Below are 16,189 nucleotides of genomic sequence, written 5' to 3' on the forward strand. Positions count from 1 at the left end.
AATGCTTTTCATAAATACAAATATATAAAAAATAAAATAATTAGGCAAATATCTCCTAACATATATGAATTCATTACAAGTTTAAAGCTACATCAAGCTTATAATGATGATGAACTTGATGAATTGGAATCAGGTCGACTGGCTAGAAAATCAAAAAAAAAATTTAAGTATAAATAAAGAAATTCTAAACCTAAGACAGTCAGCAAGAGAAGGGTTATTGTCTTGGATTCAGTTCATAGCTATAGGTTGTTATAAATTAAAATTACAAGGATAAATAATACGTTTCACCTAACATTTGATAAAAATGTTAGATGAAACATGTATAATTATATATGTTTTATTATAAAAATTAACTGGAGCATTTAGACCAATTAATTATATACCTAATATTGATATATTACCTTTATACACATACATTAAACCCTATCATTAGCCACAATCAGCCTTTTTCATCGGTACATCGCTAATAATTTTATATCAGATAAAAATTATTTAATTTTTATCTGAAAAATGATATAATTTTTATCTGATATAAAATTATTTGTAATGTACCGATAAAAATGGCTGATTGTGGCTAATGATAGAGTTTAATGTATGTGTATAAAGGTAATATTTCAATATTAGATATATAATTAATTGGTCTAAATGCTCCAGTGGCAATTAATTGGCTGACCAATGCCAATTAATGGCCTTTACTATGGTTGATTAATCAACCAATAGTTAAGTTGATTAATTGGCATTGCCCAAGGCATCAACATAAGCTAATAGCCCAAACCACTACTTGTGCACAGACACAACTTATTTATGCAAATTAAATACCTAATATTGATATATTACCTTTATTTACATACATTAAAACCTATTAACAGCCACAGTCAACCTTTTTTATTGGTACATCACTAAAAACTATATAAATGATGCAATATGATATATAATTATAGATTTGATGTTTAAAATATATTTAAGAACTGATGCCAAAGTTTAATTACCTAATTGTATATATATATATATATATATATATATATATATATATATATATATATATATATATATATATATATATATATATATATATATATATATATATATATATAGTAGATAATATATATATATATATATATATATATATATATATATATATATATATATATATATATATATATATATATATATATATATAGTAGATAATATATATCTGCAAATATTATTTATATAAATTAAGGCAAATTTTTATCACTTTATGTTTATCAAGTTGATCAATTACTCTTATCTTATGATTTCTTATAGGAAATGTATGGGTATTACTATTTTTAAACTAATGTATGCACTGACTATTTTCGATCTTGTAGTGTAAAATATTTAATAGTCTATAACTAATTCTAAGCCAACATAGAAGGCTTTATTCATCATATAATAATATGTAAACTAAAATATACAAACAGGTTAGTTTTGGTTAAAAATAGTAAAACTCAATAATAATAATTAGAAGAAGAATCAGCACAGACATAAAGTTAATATTTTCTCTTGCTATTTGATATATTTGTTAATTTGTTGGGTTACATATTGTTCTTTGCTGGTATATTGTGGATGTATGTTTTTGAAGTTCTATGTTTTTTTAGACAAATGTTGATAGATTTTAGTGTTCTTAAGTAAATCTGCTTTATTTTGCCTTTTATTTTGACATTGCTAACACTCAGTAATGATGCACTTTGAATATGCCATTTTTATCCTTTGAGTCTTTTAATTAGATAAATGAGCTAAAGCTGTACTTTCATTGGTAAATGATTATTTCTACATTTGAGCCAATTTTTAGGTAAAGAATAAAAGGTTAAAAAACTAGTTGATATTTTAATTCATATGATGTTTAATAAACTATTCTTGTTCAGAATGGAAGTCTCACAACTTATTAGATTGTATTAAAGCTTCAAAACTTATGAACCTTTTTTTAAATTAGCTTTATGCAAAAAAATAAATAGAACATAGAAAAAATGAAAGTGTTTACAATAAACAATCCTTGAAGTATAAATGATAAATTGGTGGTGTGCAAAGATCTTTTGCTTATAACAATTGTGCTAAAATTCAGTCTTTGAATACATTGTCAACTTATGATATGCTATCAAATTTAAAAGCATACATCAATCCAAACATCTCTATAAAATCTATAAAAATCTTATCTCTATAAATCTTAAATCCATCCTTGTATGGAACGCTTTTGTCATATCTTGGGCGGATCGATCTTCCAGTGATGCCCTTTCTCTTTTAGACAAGGTGCAAAAACCAATTGTTTTTGCACCTTGACTTGCTCTTGCAGCCAACAAGGAGCTGCTCTTGTAGCCAACCTTTTTTTTAAATAAAAATTAAAAGATAAAAGATGATGAGCATGTTCTTTAACTCCAAGAAGTGGTAAATGAATTATATCTGAAATTCTGTTGTCATCATTGACAATTACTAGATCTAAAATACTCATCATTTCAATTGTTGATTTTCGAAATATGGGTTCCAGTAATATTTGTTTAAAGAAGCAGTTGTCTAAACAAGTTAAAAACTTATTAGATTGGTTTTCATTGTGACCAGAAGAGTGCGCATTTTCATTTCTCCAAGTAATCTTGTTAAAGTTGAAGTCTCCTGAAATAAGCAATCCTGAAAATAATCCTTTGTCTAATGCATTTTTGGCACTGTATAATGAAGCTATAATTGTGTTATTGGTTTCTTCAGACGATTTAGGAGGTCTATAAATACACCCTAATAATATTTTTTCTTCACTAATTTGCAAAGATACCCATACTTGCTCTATAGTTGTAGAATTGAGTTGGTCAATCTTAACCTCAGAAGAATCTATTGAGTTTTTAATATAAATACTCCACCACCTCTTTTTTTTTCTCGATTACACCTATACAAATGGTAAATTACTATATATTTTTTTTTTTGTATTTTACCTCCCTAAGGCTAAGAAGGCCACTACAGATGAGGAGGCTACTTGTGGTTAAAACCCTTTCCCAGCTCTATAACTCTGAAACACGAACCTTGACGAACAAGGCCGCTGCGCGGAGAAACAAGTTGAGCGCGATACTACCAGGGACGTGGTGGGAATCAAACTCAGAATCTCTCGCTTATGAAGCGAGCGCTCTACTACTACACCACTACCGCATTTATATCTGATATTTGTTTAAACCAAGTCTCAGAAACGAAAAACACATCAGGTTTGCAAGTTGCAATTAGAGCTCTAACTCCATCAATTTTGTTGCTTAGCAACATTGCATTAGTTGATCACACTGTAAGACTAAGATTGTTAATGTGTTTTTTTATACAGTAATCTTTTAAACAATTAGTTGTTGTAACTTTTTTGATGTCTTTCCTAGTTGGTAAATCATTATTTTTCTTTTTAATTTTAATAGTGTTTGATTCAAAATTACTATACATACTTAATTGACATTCTAACAATTTTGTTGTCACGAATCCCATATTTATAATCACTGATTCTTTATTTAGTCGATTGTTTATAATCAACTAAATAAAGAATTTATTTAGTTGATTATAAACAATCAACTAAATAAAGAAAGAATAATTTATTTCTTTGAACAAGAAGTTTTTTAAAAGATCACATTGCGTTGTGGTTAAGTCAAGATTAATTAATACATTTTTAAACTATTCATCTATTCTTAGGTTTTTGGCTGATCGTATCACTTCAATTCGATCATCTGAAGTTTTTAATTCCACTAGAACTGGTGCTGTCTTACCATTATTCGACCTAAACCTGTGAGTTTTAACAATTTTTGATTTTTCAATTTCAATTTTGTGAAATATCGCATCAACATTTTCTTAGTCCTCTGCTATTTTATCAGAATTACTATCTTTTTTAGACAATTCCAAACCAAAAATTATCAAATTTTTTCTTTACTTTTCTTTTCACATAATTCTACATTAAGTGATTCATGAACATTCAAATCAGGCATATTTGACACAGGCTCTGAGCTATTATTCTTTTTACTAAAGTGTAAATCTGATAGCAACATTATTTTTAACACAAATATTAAAAAATTCACTTTGTCTTGCAGATAATTCACCAGTAAATATAACTGGCCAATATGATGGCACACGAAAGAGAACCACTTCTAACTAACTAATTTTTTTGTGTAAAGACAACTAGTTTCACCTCTCATCATTGGTATAAACACTCAACTTTGTTTTGGAGCAAAATTCTAAAAATTCAATTTCGCCTTACTCTATCTTCTATAAAGTATAAACTTTATGAACTTATTTTTGAAATTGACTCACTTCAATTGTAACACCTTTAAGATGACACAATTCAAAGAAAAAAATGCAGTCTTTATTAATAACTATTCCTCTCCTAAATGGTGCTAAAATCTAAATTAGTCAAAGCCCCATGGATAGTTTGATGTTTTTAATTGATTTCTCTAATTCTATAAAAAAAACCTAGTCTTCTGTCCACTTATTCTTATCCTAGAAAATATGACCTTTGGAAATTAGCAAGTTTAATATAAAAAGTCAATTGCGTTTTCCTTTTTAAATACTAACTCATTTATGTTAAAACTAATGATGCGCATTTTCATTTCTTTAAGTAATCTTGTCAAAGTTGAAGTCTCCTGAAATAAGTAATACTGAAAATTTTTTTTCTCGCTTAACCCATCCTATTCGCTTTTAACTTTTTCGCTTTTCTGACCTTCACTTTTAAAATTTTGGCTCTTAAAAGGTTTGGTTTAACGACACCGAACTAAACTTCGATAACTCGAACTTCTTGTATCTCAAAGTCAGTGGTGTACGACTCGCAAGTTTTCTTGTAATTTAGCGAAAGGGGATTCTGGGATGTCTAGTACAGCCAGATTTATAAACAATAATATTTACATTAAGACGTTTTGACAGATTTGTAAAGAATAACGATGACTTTACATATAAATAAAGATGACTTTACATATGTTTATATGTGCGTGTGTGTATATATGTATATATATATATATATATATATATATATATATATATATATATATATATATATATATCAGGCCTTGTTAAGAAGCGCTACGCAGCTCGCATTTTGCTTGCGAAAAGGCGATTTGCCTACGCGTTCAGCAGTTTTGCGCTACGCAAAAACTTATAACTTTAGAATATTTAAATTATCTTTTGATTACCGTTAACGTGACGTTTATTCAGAAGAAATAAAGTCGTAAGTAAAAGCATTTAACCGCAATTGTAAAATAATAGATTTTTTTGTTAAAGAAACAGTTTGTTTCATAATTTTTTTTTTGTTATTTAAAGTTAGTTAAAAAAAAAAGTGTTTTAAGTTTTATCTTAAGGAATTAAATATATAAATTCTTTTTAAATATAAAAATTATTTTTAGTCATAATTAGTTTAAAACATGCACGATTTATTTTGATGTAATATTTTATTAATAAGATATTTTGTTTATTGTTAATTCAATAACGTAAAGTTTTAATGACGTTCATTTAATTTATGAAAATAAATTATGATCACGAATATGTTATCGGTAACTGATAAATAACAAAAAAAAACTTTATTGTTTAAAAACATTATTAAAAAGAGTTCACAAATTAAATAAGAAAAAATGTATTAACAGTTAATAAAATAACCAAAAACCAAATATAAAATCATAAGAAAATAAACAAATATTTTACGTTTCATGAAAAAAATATTTTTTTCAAAATAAAATTTAGTTCATATTTGAAAAAAATAATAAAAATGATTTTTTTAATAAGAACTTAGATTTTATTTGTAACTTTTGTTATAGTGAGAAAAAAACAAACTGTTTGTATGAATTTTAACGCGTTAATAAAATAACTTTAATTACAATGCGGTACTTGAAAAGACGCTAGTGACGCAATATAACTTCTAACGATGCAAAATATTTTTGATATTTTTGAGTAAAGGCAAATATATAGATAGTAATAATTGTTTAATAATATATTATATATATATTACACTGCTGGTTTAGGTGAGTAGTGTGACGTCATACTGAAAAAGCCTGCTGCGGGGGCTTCAGTACATACATCGACTGACAAATAGGCTGACTCTCAGAGGAGTGCTGATACATTGACTGAGGGTTTGGTATATTTAATTAATACAACAAAAATATGGTAATAATTTGTTACACAAATATGCTAATATATATATATATATATATATATATATATATATATATATATATATATATATATATATATATATATATATATATATATAGATAGATAGATAGATAGATATCTATATATATATATATATATATATATATATATATATATATATATATATATATATATATATATATAATATATATATATATATATATATATATATATATATTTATATATATATTTATATATATATATATATATATATATATATATATATATATATATATATATATATATATATATATATATATATATATATATATAAGTAAAAATACTTATCTAAATTTCTTCAACAAGGTGTTTTGCTATCAGTAGGCTCATCAGGAAGATGGCCTTGTTCTTTAAGAACATTAAGTACTCTATTTGTAGAATACACTAACATAATTTATTAACAAGCGGTTTCTGACACAAATTTATCTTTGCACGCTAATCTATACTAATATTTAAAATAAAATATTGTTTTAAAAAACATAAGCAATCAATTGATTTGTCACTTATTCGTGAACGAATTTTTCCCATAAATAGGCCCGCGGCAGAAAAAGCTCTTTCTGATTCAATTGATGTCAGCTTGATGGTCATTAATGTGGAGTATATACTTTCTTAACTTTCCCTACGCTTTCCAGTTGCCTCAAAAAGTTTGTTTACTTTTGTGAGGTTTTTTAAATTGCTAATGTCTTCTAGAGCTGCTTTTTCTACTTGTTTGACATTACAAATAGTCGCATCCAATTTTTGTCAAAATGCTTTTGCCTAACAAATTTGGAGCAACAGGTTGAGTAATTGACGGGTCAGAAACCATGCTTTCATTGTCACAACTCACTTCAACTATTTCATTATTTGATGAACTAGTGCTAGCATCCTCTATGTACAACCTGGTATAAATTTTTTGCTGTTGCTTTTAATGCATGTTTGGACGGAAAGAGTAGTTTGGAGTTGATATTTGATTCCTCATTATAACTAATTGGGTTGATTAAAAATTTTAGTAGCCCAATTAAAAAGGCATTTCTGCGTTCTTCAATTCTCTGCTGCACAGATTAAAGCAGTTTATTAGCTATCAAATTTTTTTTCTCCGCCAAATCGTCTAAGATGAATATCATTACACATACTGCCAAATGAAGTCCGTGGGCATAACACAGCTGATGTTCACCACTTAGCCGTCTAAATTTTTTCATTATGGATGCTCCGTCAGTGACCCCCCCCCCCCCCACCTCCACAAAGATTTCTGGATCCGTCACTGTTTAAATAGTTATGAAAAGTTTGCTTTTTAAAGAAATATGTATTCTTTTTGCATCAATATCTATGGAAAATGAACTATTTAAATCATTAGTGGTTATAATAATATCAGTTAAGGAGTTGATTATGTTTTTGTTGGTTTATTTATTTAAGAAACTCCTTCATTTTCAAACAAGCCATTGTAAAACCCAATAATATCTTTTTTGACATGTTGCTTAAAACAATTTAAGTTTAAATGTCCTATATATGTTGATTTATGTTCTAAATATGTTGATTAATCTTTTATTGCAATACTTTTTGTTTTATTGTTTAAATGTTCAACGGTTAAAATCAAAATTATTATCTAAAGTCATTTGAACTGCACCAAGTTCGACATAAAAATAATTAAAGTTTTATTAAAGTTAATCAAAGATTTTTCAAGTCTTTTTTTAGTTTTTAATTTTCATATGGATTGCTCTAAATTTGTCACGCTCAAGAAATCTTTTTATTTCATGGTTATGAAAATAGCTACAGTCGCTTTGTAAAGCACCTGCTTCACTGAAATAAACTTGATCCGGAGCTCACACTTCATTAAATATAAAACCATTGAATTAAAAAATATTAATTAAGCGCGACAATTAAAATTGTCGCGCTACTTTTTTCTTCTATCGAGTGTGCCAGTTCAGATTCAAAAATATTTTTAAAACCAAGTTTAAGCTTCAAAGCATCTTCAATTTTTTCCTCGCTCAGTTTCCACGTTTCAATATAATCTTCTTTTTTATTTACTCCAGTAAATGTTTCTTCTATTCCGGTATTCCAACTCACCAAGTTGACCTTAACTTTGGTTATTTCAGCTTGATTTGACGTTGAGTTTGGCTTCTTTTTTTATTTCAGGCAGCTCAGAAAGTATTGCTTGACATTCATCACAACAACGGGTTTACGGGTTTCTTCGGCTGATTGGTTTCTTTTATTCAATATAATATTTATTTCTTGTAGATTAAATATCTTAGTTTCCATTTTATCAAACTCGTTGTTAAATATTTTCGATTAAGTACTCTCATGAATATCCCGTTAAAATTTAATCTAAGAAAACAGTAAATTTTGAAATTTTTAACTATTCGATGCTAGTCTATTCAATTCAATGTGCGCTTGGTTAAAATTATTAACAAAAGATCTTAAAATACTCATTTTTAAAAGATATTAAACATGTAGGAATAGGTTGTTTATAAAACGGCAGGATAAGCGCTGCAAGATGTGTATGAACTGACATATATAGATATAGACACAATATATTATGTATAAATTGTTATTTATTAAATAACTTAAATGTTTAAAAATCTCGAACTCTACAATCTTTAAAAAAAGATTGTAGAGTTGTTAGATAGGAAACATGCTGTTAGAAGATAGCGAAGATAGTATAGAGAAGCTCATATGACAAGCTAACACAAAGTCAAAAGCACTATTAAAATTTTTTACTTTTTAGTATAGACAAGCTGATTTAATTTTGTTAATCTTTGATAAGTGTAGATATAAGGTAATAATGAAATTTATTTTTTATGAAAACTTTTTTAAATATTTTTTATTTAAAATGACGTTCTTGATCGGTTTTAGAGGTGTTAAAAAACGTTCTAAGCAAAACAATAAGTATTGCGATATAAAAATGTGGTAAATGTGACCACACAAGCACAACTTTTTTCACATAAATTCATATGGTGTTTATTAAATTTTGAACAACTACAAGAAATCCACGATAAAAATAGGAGTTTTTGAGGTTTCATATTTCTTAATTTATTAATTTTTATGTATTTGTTTTTTTCTCCTTTTTTTTTTTTGTTACTAAAAACTGTAAATTTGTATTAAGCTTGAGTTTCTGACCTTCCTGGTCAACCTTTGCAAAGTACCACCTTAATAGAAGGTGATATAATAGTAAAAATGTAAAAAATTGTACATTATAATCGGTTGCAATGTTAAATTAGTTTGAACGATTGAGTTGTTTAGTTTATATCAAAAAGTTTGATTCTTTCAGCACAACATAAAAAAATAATTTACGGCCATAGTTTGAAACTGTAAATTACGGCCGTAGTTTAAAACTATTAGAAAAATTCTATCACGGTAGAATATTTTTAGTTTCAGAAAAATTAGTTTTACTATAAAAGAGCTTACTGTTTTTAGATAAATTAAATACCTTATAGTTAATATTAGCTAATGTGTTAAAAACTAAAATTCAATATATCAATGTTTTAAAAAAAAAAATTGCCTCAAAAACTAAATTTTTTTAATGTTAAAAATTTAAAATTTAATTTTAAAATTTAAATGTAACAATTTATAAAACGGCAAACTATAGTAAATTTCGATGCGTCAGTTAAGACACGGCAAACTATAGTAAATAAGGGTAGGCGGTAAAATGCGAACCACGAAGTGCGAACCGGTAAAATGCAAACTTTTTTGCGAACCAAAACATATTTTAATAACTATAGTTATGATATTTAAAAAAATGTTTGCTATTAAATTCTTTCATTTAAATTAAATATAATGGAATATTATTAATTGTTATAAAACTAAATTAAAAAGTAATAATAATATTAATTCATGCATCTGTTTGAAGTCCTTAAAATGTATCGCAAAATAAACAATTTAACGGCAATGTAAATATCATTAACAACCAATAGAATCATTGTTAGCAAAAAAATTCGTATATTATCAGGTTTGCAGTTCGTGGTTCGCACTTCACAGTTTGCATTTTACAAAATTTGTAAAAATTAGTTAACTCTTGTAAATTTCTTCCCATAAAAAGATAGCAGAAATAATGTAGCAATAATTTTTAGTCATTACAATGCTTTTAATACAATTCAAAATGTTTATTAATATTGTTAAAAATGTGTAAAAAAGATTTTTGATTTAGACCTTTTTTGCAATGGTCAAACAGAAAGTAGAAAAAACATATCCAGAAATATTGAAAGATTTCCGGCAGCGTAGAAATGAAAGTGATGTTTTATATTCAATAATGGACAAGGTAAAATTTGATCTAAATTTGGTACATGCTGAAAGTTGTCTTAGTATTGGATCTGGACTTGGAGAGTACGATATTCAGTTCATAAAACGATGTATGCCGAACCTCAAAAAATTAATTGCCGTTGAAAACAATGAATTTTGCGCATCAGAATTAGATTTAAACATTCATACTGAGCTGCCGCGCATAGATACAGTAATTCATCAGAGACCAATTCAACATTGGGAAGGTCCTGAAAATCAACTTGATGTGGTCTTAATGTTTCACATGCTATATGATCTCAACAAGTCAGACAGAATAAGCTTAATACAACGCTGTTTCAAGAATTGGTTGAAACCGTCAACCGGGGTTATTGTTGTAATCCACATGAGCGATGATGAAACAGAAAACGTCAACGTCATGCAAATGATATATAGAGAAATGGAAGGCTGGAGCCTCTTGCTCGAAGCAAGAGAGCTTAAGGAAGAAATGCGTTCTTTGAATCTAGTAATTCATCCAGAATATAAGTACAGGTGTATAATGAATCTAAAAAATCTTGATATTGAAACCTTGAAAGGATTACATACTTTTGAAACACAAGACGTTTATCCTGATGTTGTTGATAATATGTTGAAGAAAATTGCTCCTGATGGATTTGGACAATATATTGGAGAACTTTTTGCAATCAGAAATCCGTTAACTAGTATAGAAAGATAGTACGTTATATACTATATATTTTCTGTATTTTAAATTTTCTTTAATCGTATTATTGATCTTTTTTAAACTTTTTTTGTTGTCATTTTTTTGCAGATAATGAATTATATTTTTTTACTATTTTTCTATCAAAATCAAACCTAACAATCTACGCATAGTACTTTCAATTTTCGTAGCGCGGAGATTATTTAATTGTAATATTTTTTTTGTCAAAAATAATTAAGGCCCCTTCTCATACGAAGTGGGAGAGGAAGAAGGGGATCAATGAAAAACTTCTTATTCTTACAGAGAGAAAAAAAGTTATTGTTAAGCCTGATCCCCTTTATAAAATGACTAAACAAAATTTTTTTCAACCACCCATACTAGAAAACCGAGTCTGAATTGACTCGAACAATAAAAATCAAAAACCTAATTATTTTTTATAAGTTTTAATCATTTTTTAAAAATATAATAGAAACTACAGATATTATTTGAATATGATAGAAAAAACAGATATTATTAAAAGAAAATAATTGAATAACTAAACCATATTTAAAAAGTATAAAAGAAAATGTGTTAATTTTTTCAATGTATTTTTTACATAGCATACAAAGCATAAAAAATAATTTAAGTTTTAAATTTAAAAAAACCAATTGCCTATCTTTTTTTTTAAAAATTTGTTGCAGAGCCAGGAGTTGCTATTTGGACTCATGCGTAACATAGCATCTGAATGTAATTCATTTCTACACTTTTTTAATTTAATAATTTTTCTCTTTTCGGCTACAGATAATATAATCAATTCTTTTTCCAGCTCGGTTAGTTAAGACGACTTACAAATTATTCGAATTCTTTTATTTGAAATTAGCAAGATTTTATCAGCGTAATATGTCCAAACATGATATTATAATTTTTTTTTGCTTCCGATTTTTTTTTAATATTTAAAGAAACTTTTTTTTTTATATAATTTCCAAAATCTTTTTACTATCCCTAATAGTGAATCTAAAGAACTCCATTTTAGAGTCTTTAGATCTATATACAGCACTGGTCATAAGTTTAGAGCCACCTGTTTTTTTTTCATCATTTTGCGGCATAAGTATTGTGAGATTGACATTATAAGCATTACAATGCATATAGTAATTTGACAAGGTACGAATCTATTGATAATCATGAATAATTGTGTATTAAACCAAATATAAATATTGATTTTCATGAGTTCTTTAATATTATAGCCAATTTTTGAACATTTTAATATATTTTGGTAACTTTATGATGCATTAGTATCAATGTTTTGGTTAATTCAGTTGTTATTTATGCTATTTTTTGGAATGTGTACACTAGTTAGATAATGTATTTAATGTTATTTTTGCTTTTATTTTAGAGTTAAGTGAAAATATTTTCTGAAATGGGCAAAGCTAAAAGCCTTGGTTCAACTGTTTGGGCCCAGGTGGTGGCTTTGAAGGAAATTAGTGGCTCAAGCCTAAATGATATAGCCAAAAAATTGAAAAAAAGTCGCCATGCTGTAAAAAATGCATATAAGAAACATTTGGAATCAAATACATTCACGGGTAAACCCAGATGTGGCCGTCCTAGAATGTCAACTTTACGTCAAGATAGAACCTTAAAACGCCTGGCCCTAAAAAATCGTCGCCTTTTTTCCAAAATTTTGTCTCGACAGTCGCATGATGTTGGTGGACCTTTAATATCTCCAAAATCTGTTCGTCGTCGTTTGAATAAACAAGGTTTAAATGGTCGTGTTGCTATTAAAAAGCCTTTTATCTCCAAAATTAATCAGCAGAAGCGTCTCAAATTTGCACACGAATTTTTCCATTTTAGTGTTACTGATTGGCAAACGGTGTTGTGGTCTGATGAGTCCAAATTTAATTTAGCTGGTAATGATTCTCGACGTATTTTCGTTTGGCGTCGTCAAAATGAATCGTATAAACCGGAATGTTTGCAGGGAACTGTAAAGTATGGTGGTGGTAGCATCATGGTGTGGGGTTGTATGTCATCTTTTGGGCCGGGCCAGTTGCATCAGGTGGAAGGAATCATGAATGGTGCCATGTATAGAGATACTTTGCAAAAGCATTTGCTACCTTCAGCAACAGCATTGTTTCCTGCAACTTTTCCATGGATCTTTCAGCAAGACAATGATCCTAAGCACACGTCCAAAAAATTTCCTAGCTGCTAATGGTAACGTGCTAGTAATAAACATGAACTTTGGGACTTTATTTCTGCCGCTTGGACTAGTATTACTGCTGTTGATTACAAGAAGCTTGTTGACACTATGCTAGTCCGGTTGGCTGAAGTAATTAAAAATAAAGGTGGACCTACTCATTATTAATATTTTAATACTCATTTTGGTACTAAAATGTTATAACAATATATTTTGCATGTTTCAGTAATATATTATTTTGCTGCACGGGGTTATGGCTTTATAATCTGTAAAAAACTTAAAAAAAATGGGGTGGCTCTAAACTTATGACCAGTACTGTATAGTTGTCAAAATACAATACTTCTATCATTTTTACAAAAAATACTAGAATTCCGACGAAAGAGCCTATCTTTTCATAATTCACAGACCTGATCACTTAAAGGAAATATGTCGTAGTCAACAAAATATCATACAGACGCTATAATATTTTAAACAAGCGTTTGTTTGACAAAAAAAAAATTTTAATATCGCCTTATCTACACCGAGTAAGTTACTTCTTTTTCTGTCGGGTTTGGCAATGAGATAGGGTAGGGTGGTGTAATGTGGGTCGACGGGTAATCTGGGTCTAATTCATATTTATCTGTTATTTTTACCACTTAGTTATAACATATTAGGCTAATTCATTTTAAAATATAACCTAGCCATGCTGTTAGAAACGGCACTTTTTTAGCTAAAATGCTAGATGCATCATTTTTTTCTCCGTTTTTAAACTTCAGAGAAAATATATTCAAGTAAGGCACAAGCGTATGAATAATGGTTATTTTCAAAGTTAAATTACTTTATTTTAAGGATAGTATACCTTTAAGACACTAACGCACATGGTTTGTTTAAAATTTGAAATATAATCAGGTAGGGTAAAGTGAGTATGTACGCAAAACATTATGATACTATCGAAGTCGTTGTTAGTAACATTATAAACCTATTAGTTTCATCAGACCTAACTATTTTTGTGTTAATAATTCTTTAGAACTATTAAACTCTTATGTTTATATCTTTGAAGTTTATATTAAGAAACATGTGTATTTATTTGTATGAAACAATACGTTCGCCTAGGTCAAATAAAATACTATATAAGACCTATTTGGTGTTAAAATATTTTTTTTGTGTGATATGTTATAACTTAAGCTAATTTATTTCACTAAAAATTTAACAGATTTTTCATAAATATTACTTTAGAAAGTATTTTAAAAATGCCAAGATGTTACAATAAAAAAATAAAACCCAAGTACAATGCTGATAGTTTGGAAAGAGCTATTTATCATGCTGCTAAAGAATGTACTGTTCCTAAAGAAACATTAGGACGAAGAATAAAACAATAAGAGTTTAATGCAAACAAACGCGAAGGTTGAAAAAGTGTGCTGAGTGATAATGATGAAACTATGATTGTAGCTGCAACGCAGTATTGTCAAAGATATGGTCTTCCATTAGATTCTCTCGACATTTATAATTTATTTGCTCAATTTTGCACAACGATGAGGATGAAAACTCCTTTTAAAAATGGAATTCCTGGGAAAAATTGGATAACTTTTTTTAGGAAGTGTCATGTTGATAAACTTCGATTACGCAAACCTAAAATACTTACATTTCCAAGAGCTAAAAGTTTTTTCTTCTGCAGATGGAAGATATTCCACCATTTGTTGTTTTTAAGGGAGAAGGCTCTCTGTATTCTAAATGGATAAAAAAGGGACCACCAGATTTTTGGAGCAACAGCAAGTGGATGGATGCAAGACTTTTTATTTGAATACTGATATTTTACTTGAATTTTATAATTTTTGTTTTTTTCTTTCAACTTTTTTTTTCTTTCAGTTTTTTTTTTATGTTCTCTTTTAACATATGGTACCATATAAATGGCCACGGACAACCATATTCAAATTGATTGTCTCCCACCATATTGCTCACACGCATTACAACCGTTAGATGTGGCTGTCTTTGGACCATTAAAGAATGAGTGGAGAAAAATTTTAAAGCGGTTTGCATGAGAAACACAACACAAAAATATTGATAAGACAGCATTTACAGAATTATTGAAACAATTGTGTCAGAGACTCTCTCCAGCAAATGCTATAGCAGGGTTTCGTGGTACAGGTATCTCACCATTAATTCAAGACAAGATGAAAAGAAGAATAACAGGTATTGACTTTCTCACCTGAACGTTATAGCCCTAAATCTCCAAGATTACAAACACCAAGATCAGGTATGCGAGAAGCTTCAAGGTCAATTTATCTTTTTTTTTTTTAAACATCTTTGCTTCCATCAAGACTGCAAGCAACCACTAATTAGAGTTGGAAGTTACTGAAAGAGAATAGATAAAGATTGTAGGGCAAGATAACGATTGACAGACGACTTAAAGGATTGCAAATAATATAAATCAGGAAAGCAAGATGAAGGAAGCAAATTCCAAAGAACCGATGTTCGAGGAAAAAAACTAGACGAATAAGAGTTTTTGGAACACTTAGAAACAGTCACAGAATAGGGATAAGACTTAATTGAATGACGAGTAACATGAGAATGAATTTTAGAAGATAGCACAAGAGACGCTAGCTCTTTAGAGCAGTGCCCATTATAGTATTTGTAGAAAAGAGAAAGAGAAGCAACATTACGACGATGTGATAATGGTTGGAGGTTGGCTGCAAGAACAGGTCCAACTATGTTTACAATGCGTTTTTGCATCTTGTCTAAAAGAGAAAGAGCATCATTAGAAGATCTGCACCAGATAGGGCAACAGTATTCCATACAAGGATGGATTTAATATTTATAAAGATAGAGAATAGAATCCGGAGTAAGGAAGTGTCGGGCTCAATAAAGAGATGCAACCTTAGCAGATGCTAATTTTGCAACAGATTTGATACATGGTTTCCAAAAAAGATTGGAAGTAAGAATTAATCCTAGAAGATGAAGGGTAGATGACTCATCAAGTA

General features: G+C 28.3%; 1 protein-coding gene across 6 annotated transcripts in view; it reads left to right on the plus strand.

Moving 5' to 3' along the window:
- The window catches only part of LOC136075375 (uncharacterized), a 12,179-nt gene extending 1,029 nt beyond the window's left edge, over positions 1-11,150 (plus strand). For 2 of the 6 annotated variants that reach the window (XM_065788333.1, XM_065788334.1), the window contains exons 3-5: positions 3,664-3,756; positions 5,970-6,111; positions 10,280-11,150. In XM_065788333.1, coding sequence (XP_065644405.1) covers positions 6,109-6,111; positions 10,280-11,083 — 807 coding nt within the window. In that variant the 5' untranslated portion in view covers positions 3,664-3,756; positions 5,970-6,108 and the 3' untranslated portion in view covers positions 11,084-11,150. Of the gene's footprint in view, positions 1-3,663; positions 3,757-5,969; positions 6,112-7,786; positions 9,149-10,279 lie in introns of those variants that run through there. The other 4 variants (XM_065788331.1, XM_065788332.1, XM_065788335.1 and 1 more) reach the window with 3 other exon arrangements.
- Positions 11,151-16,189: the final 5,039 nt, after the last annotated feature.

The sequence above is a fragment of the Hydra vulgaris genome, chromosome 01 (assembly GCF_038396675.1).
Source record: "Hydra vulgaris chromosome 01, alternate assembly HydraT2T_AEP".
Lineage (NCBI taxonomy): Eukaryota > Metazoa > Cnidaria > Hydrozoa > Anthoathecata > Hydridae > Hydra > Hydra vulgaris.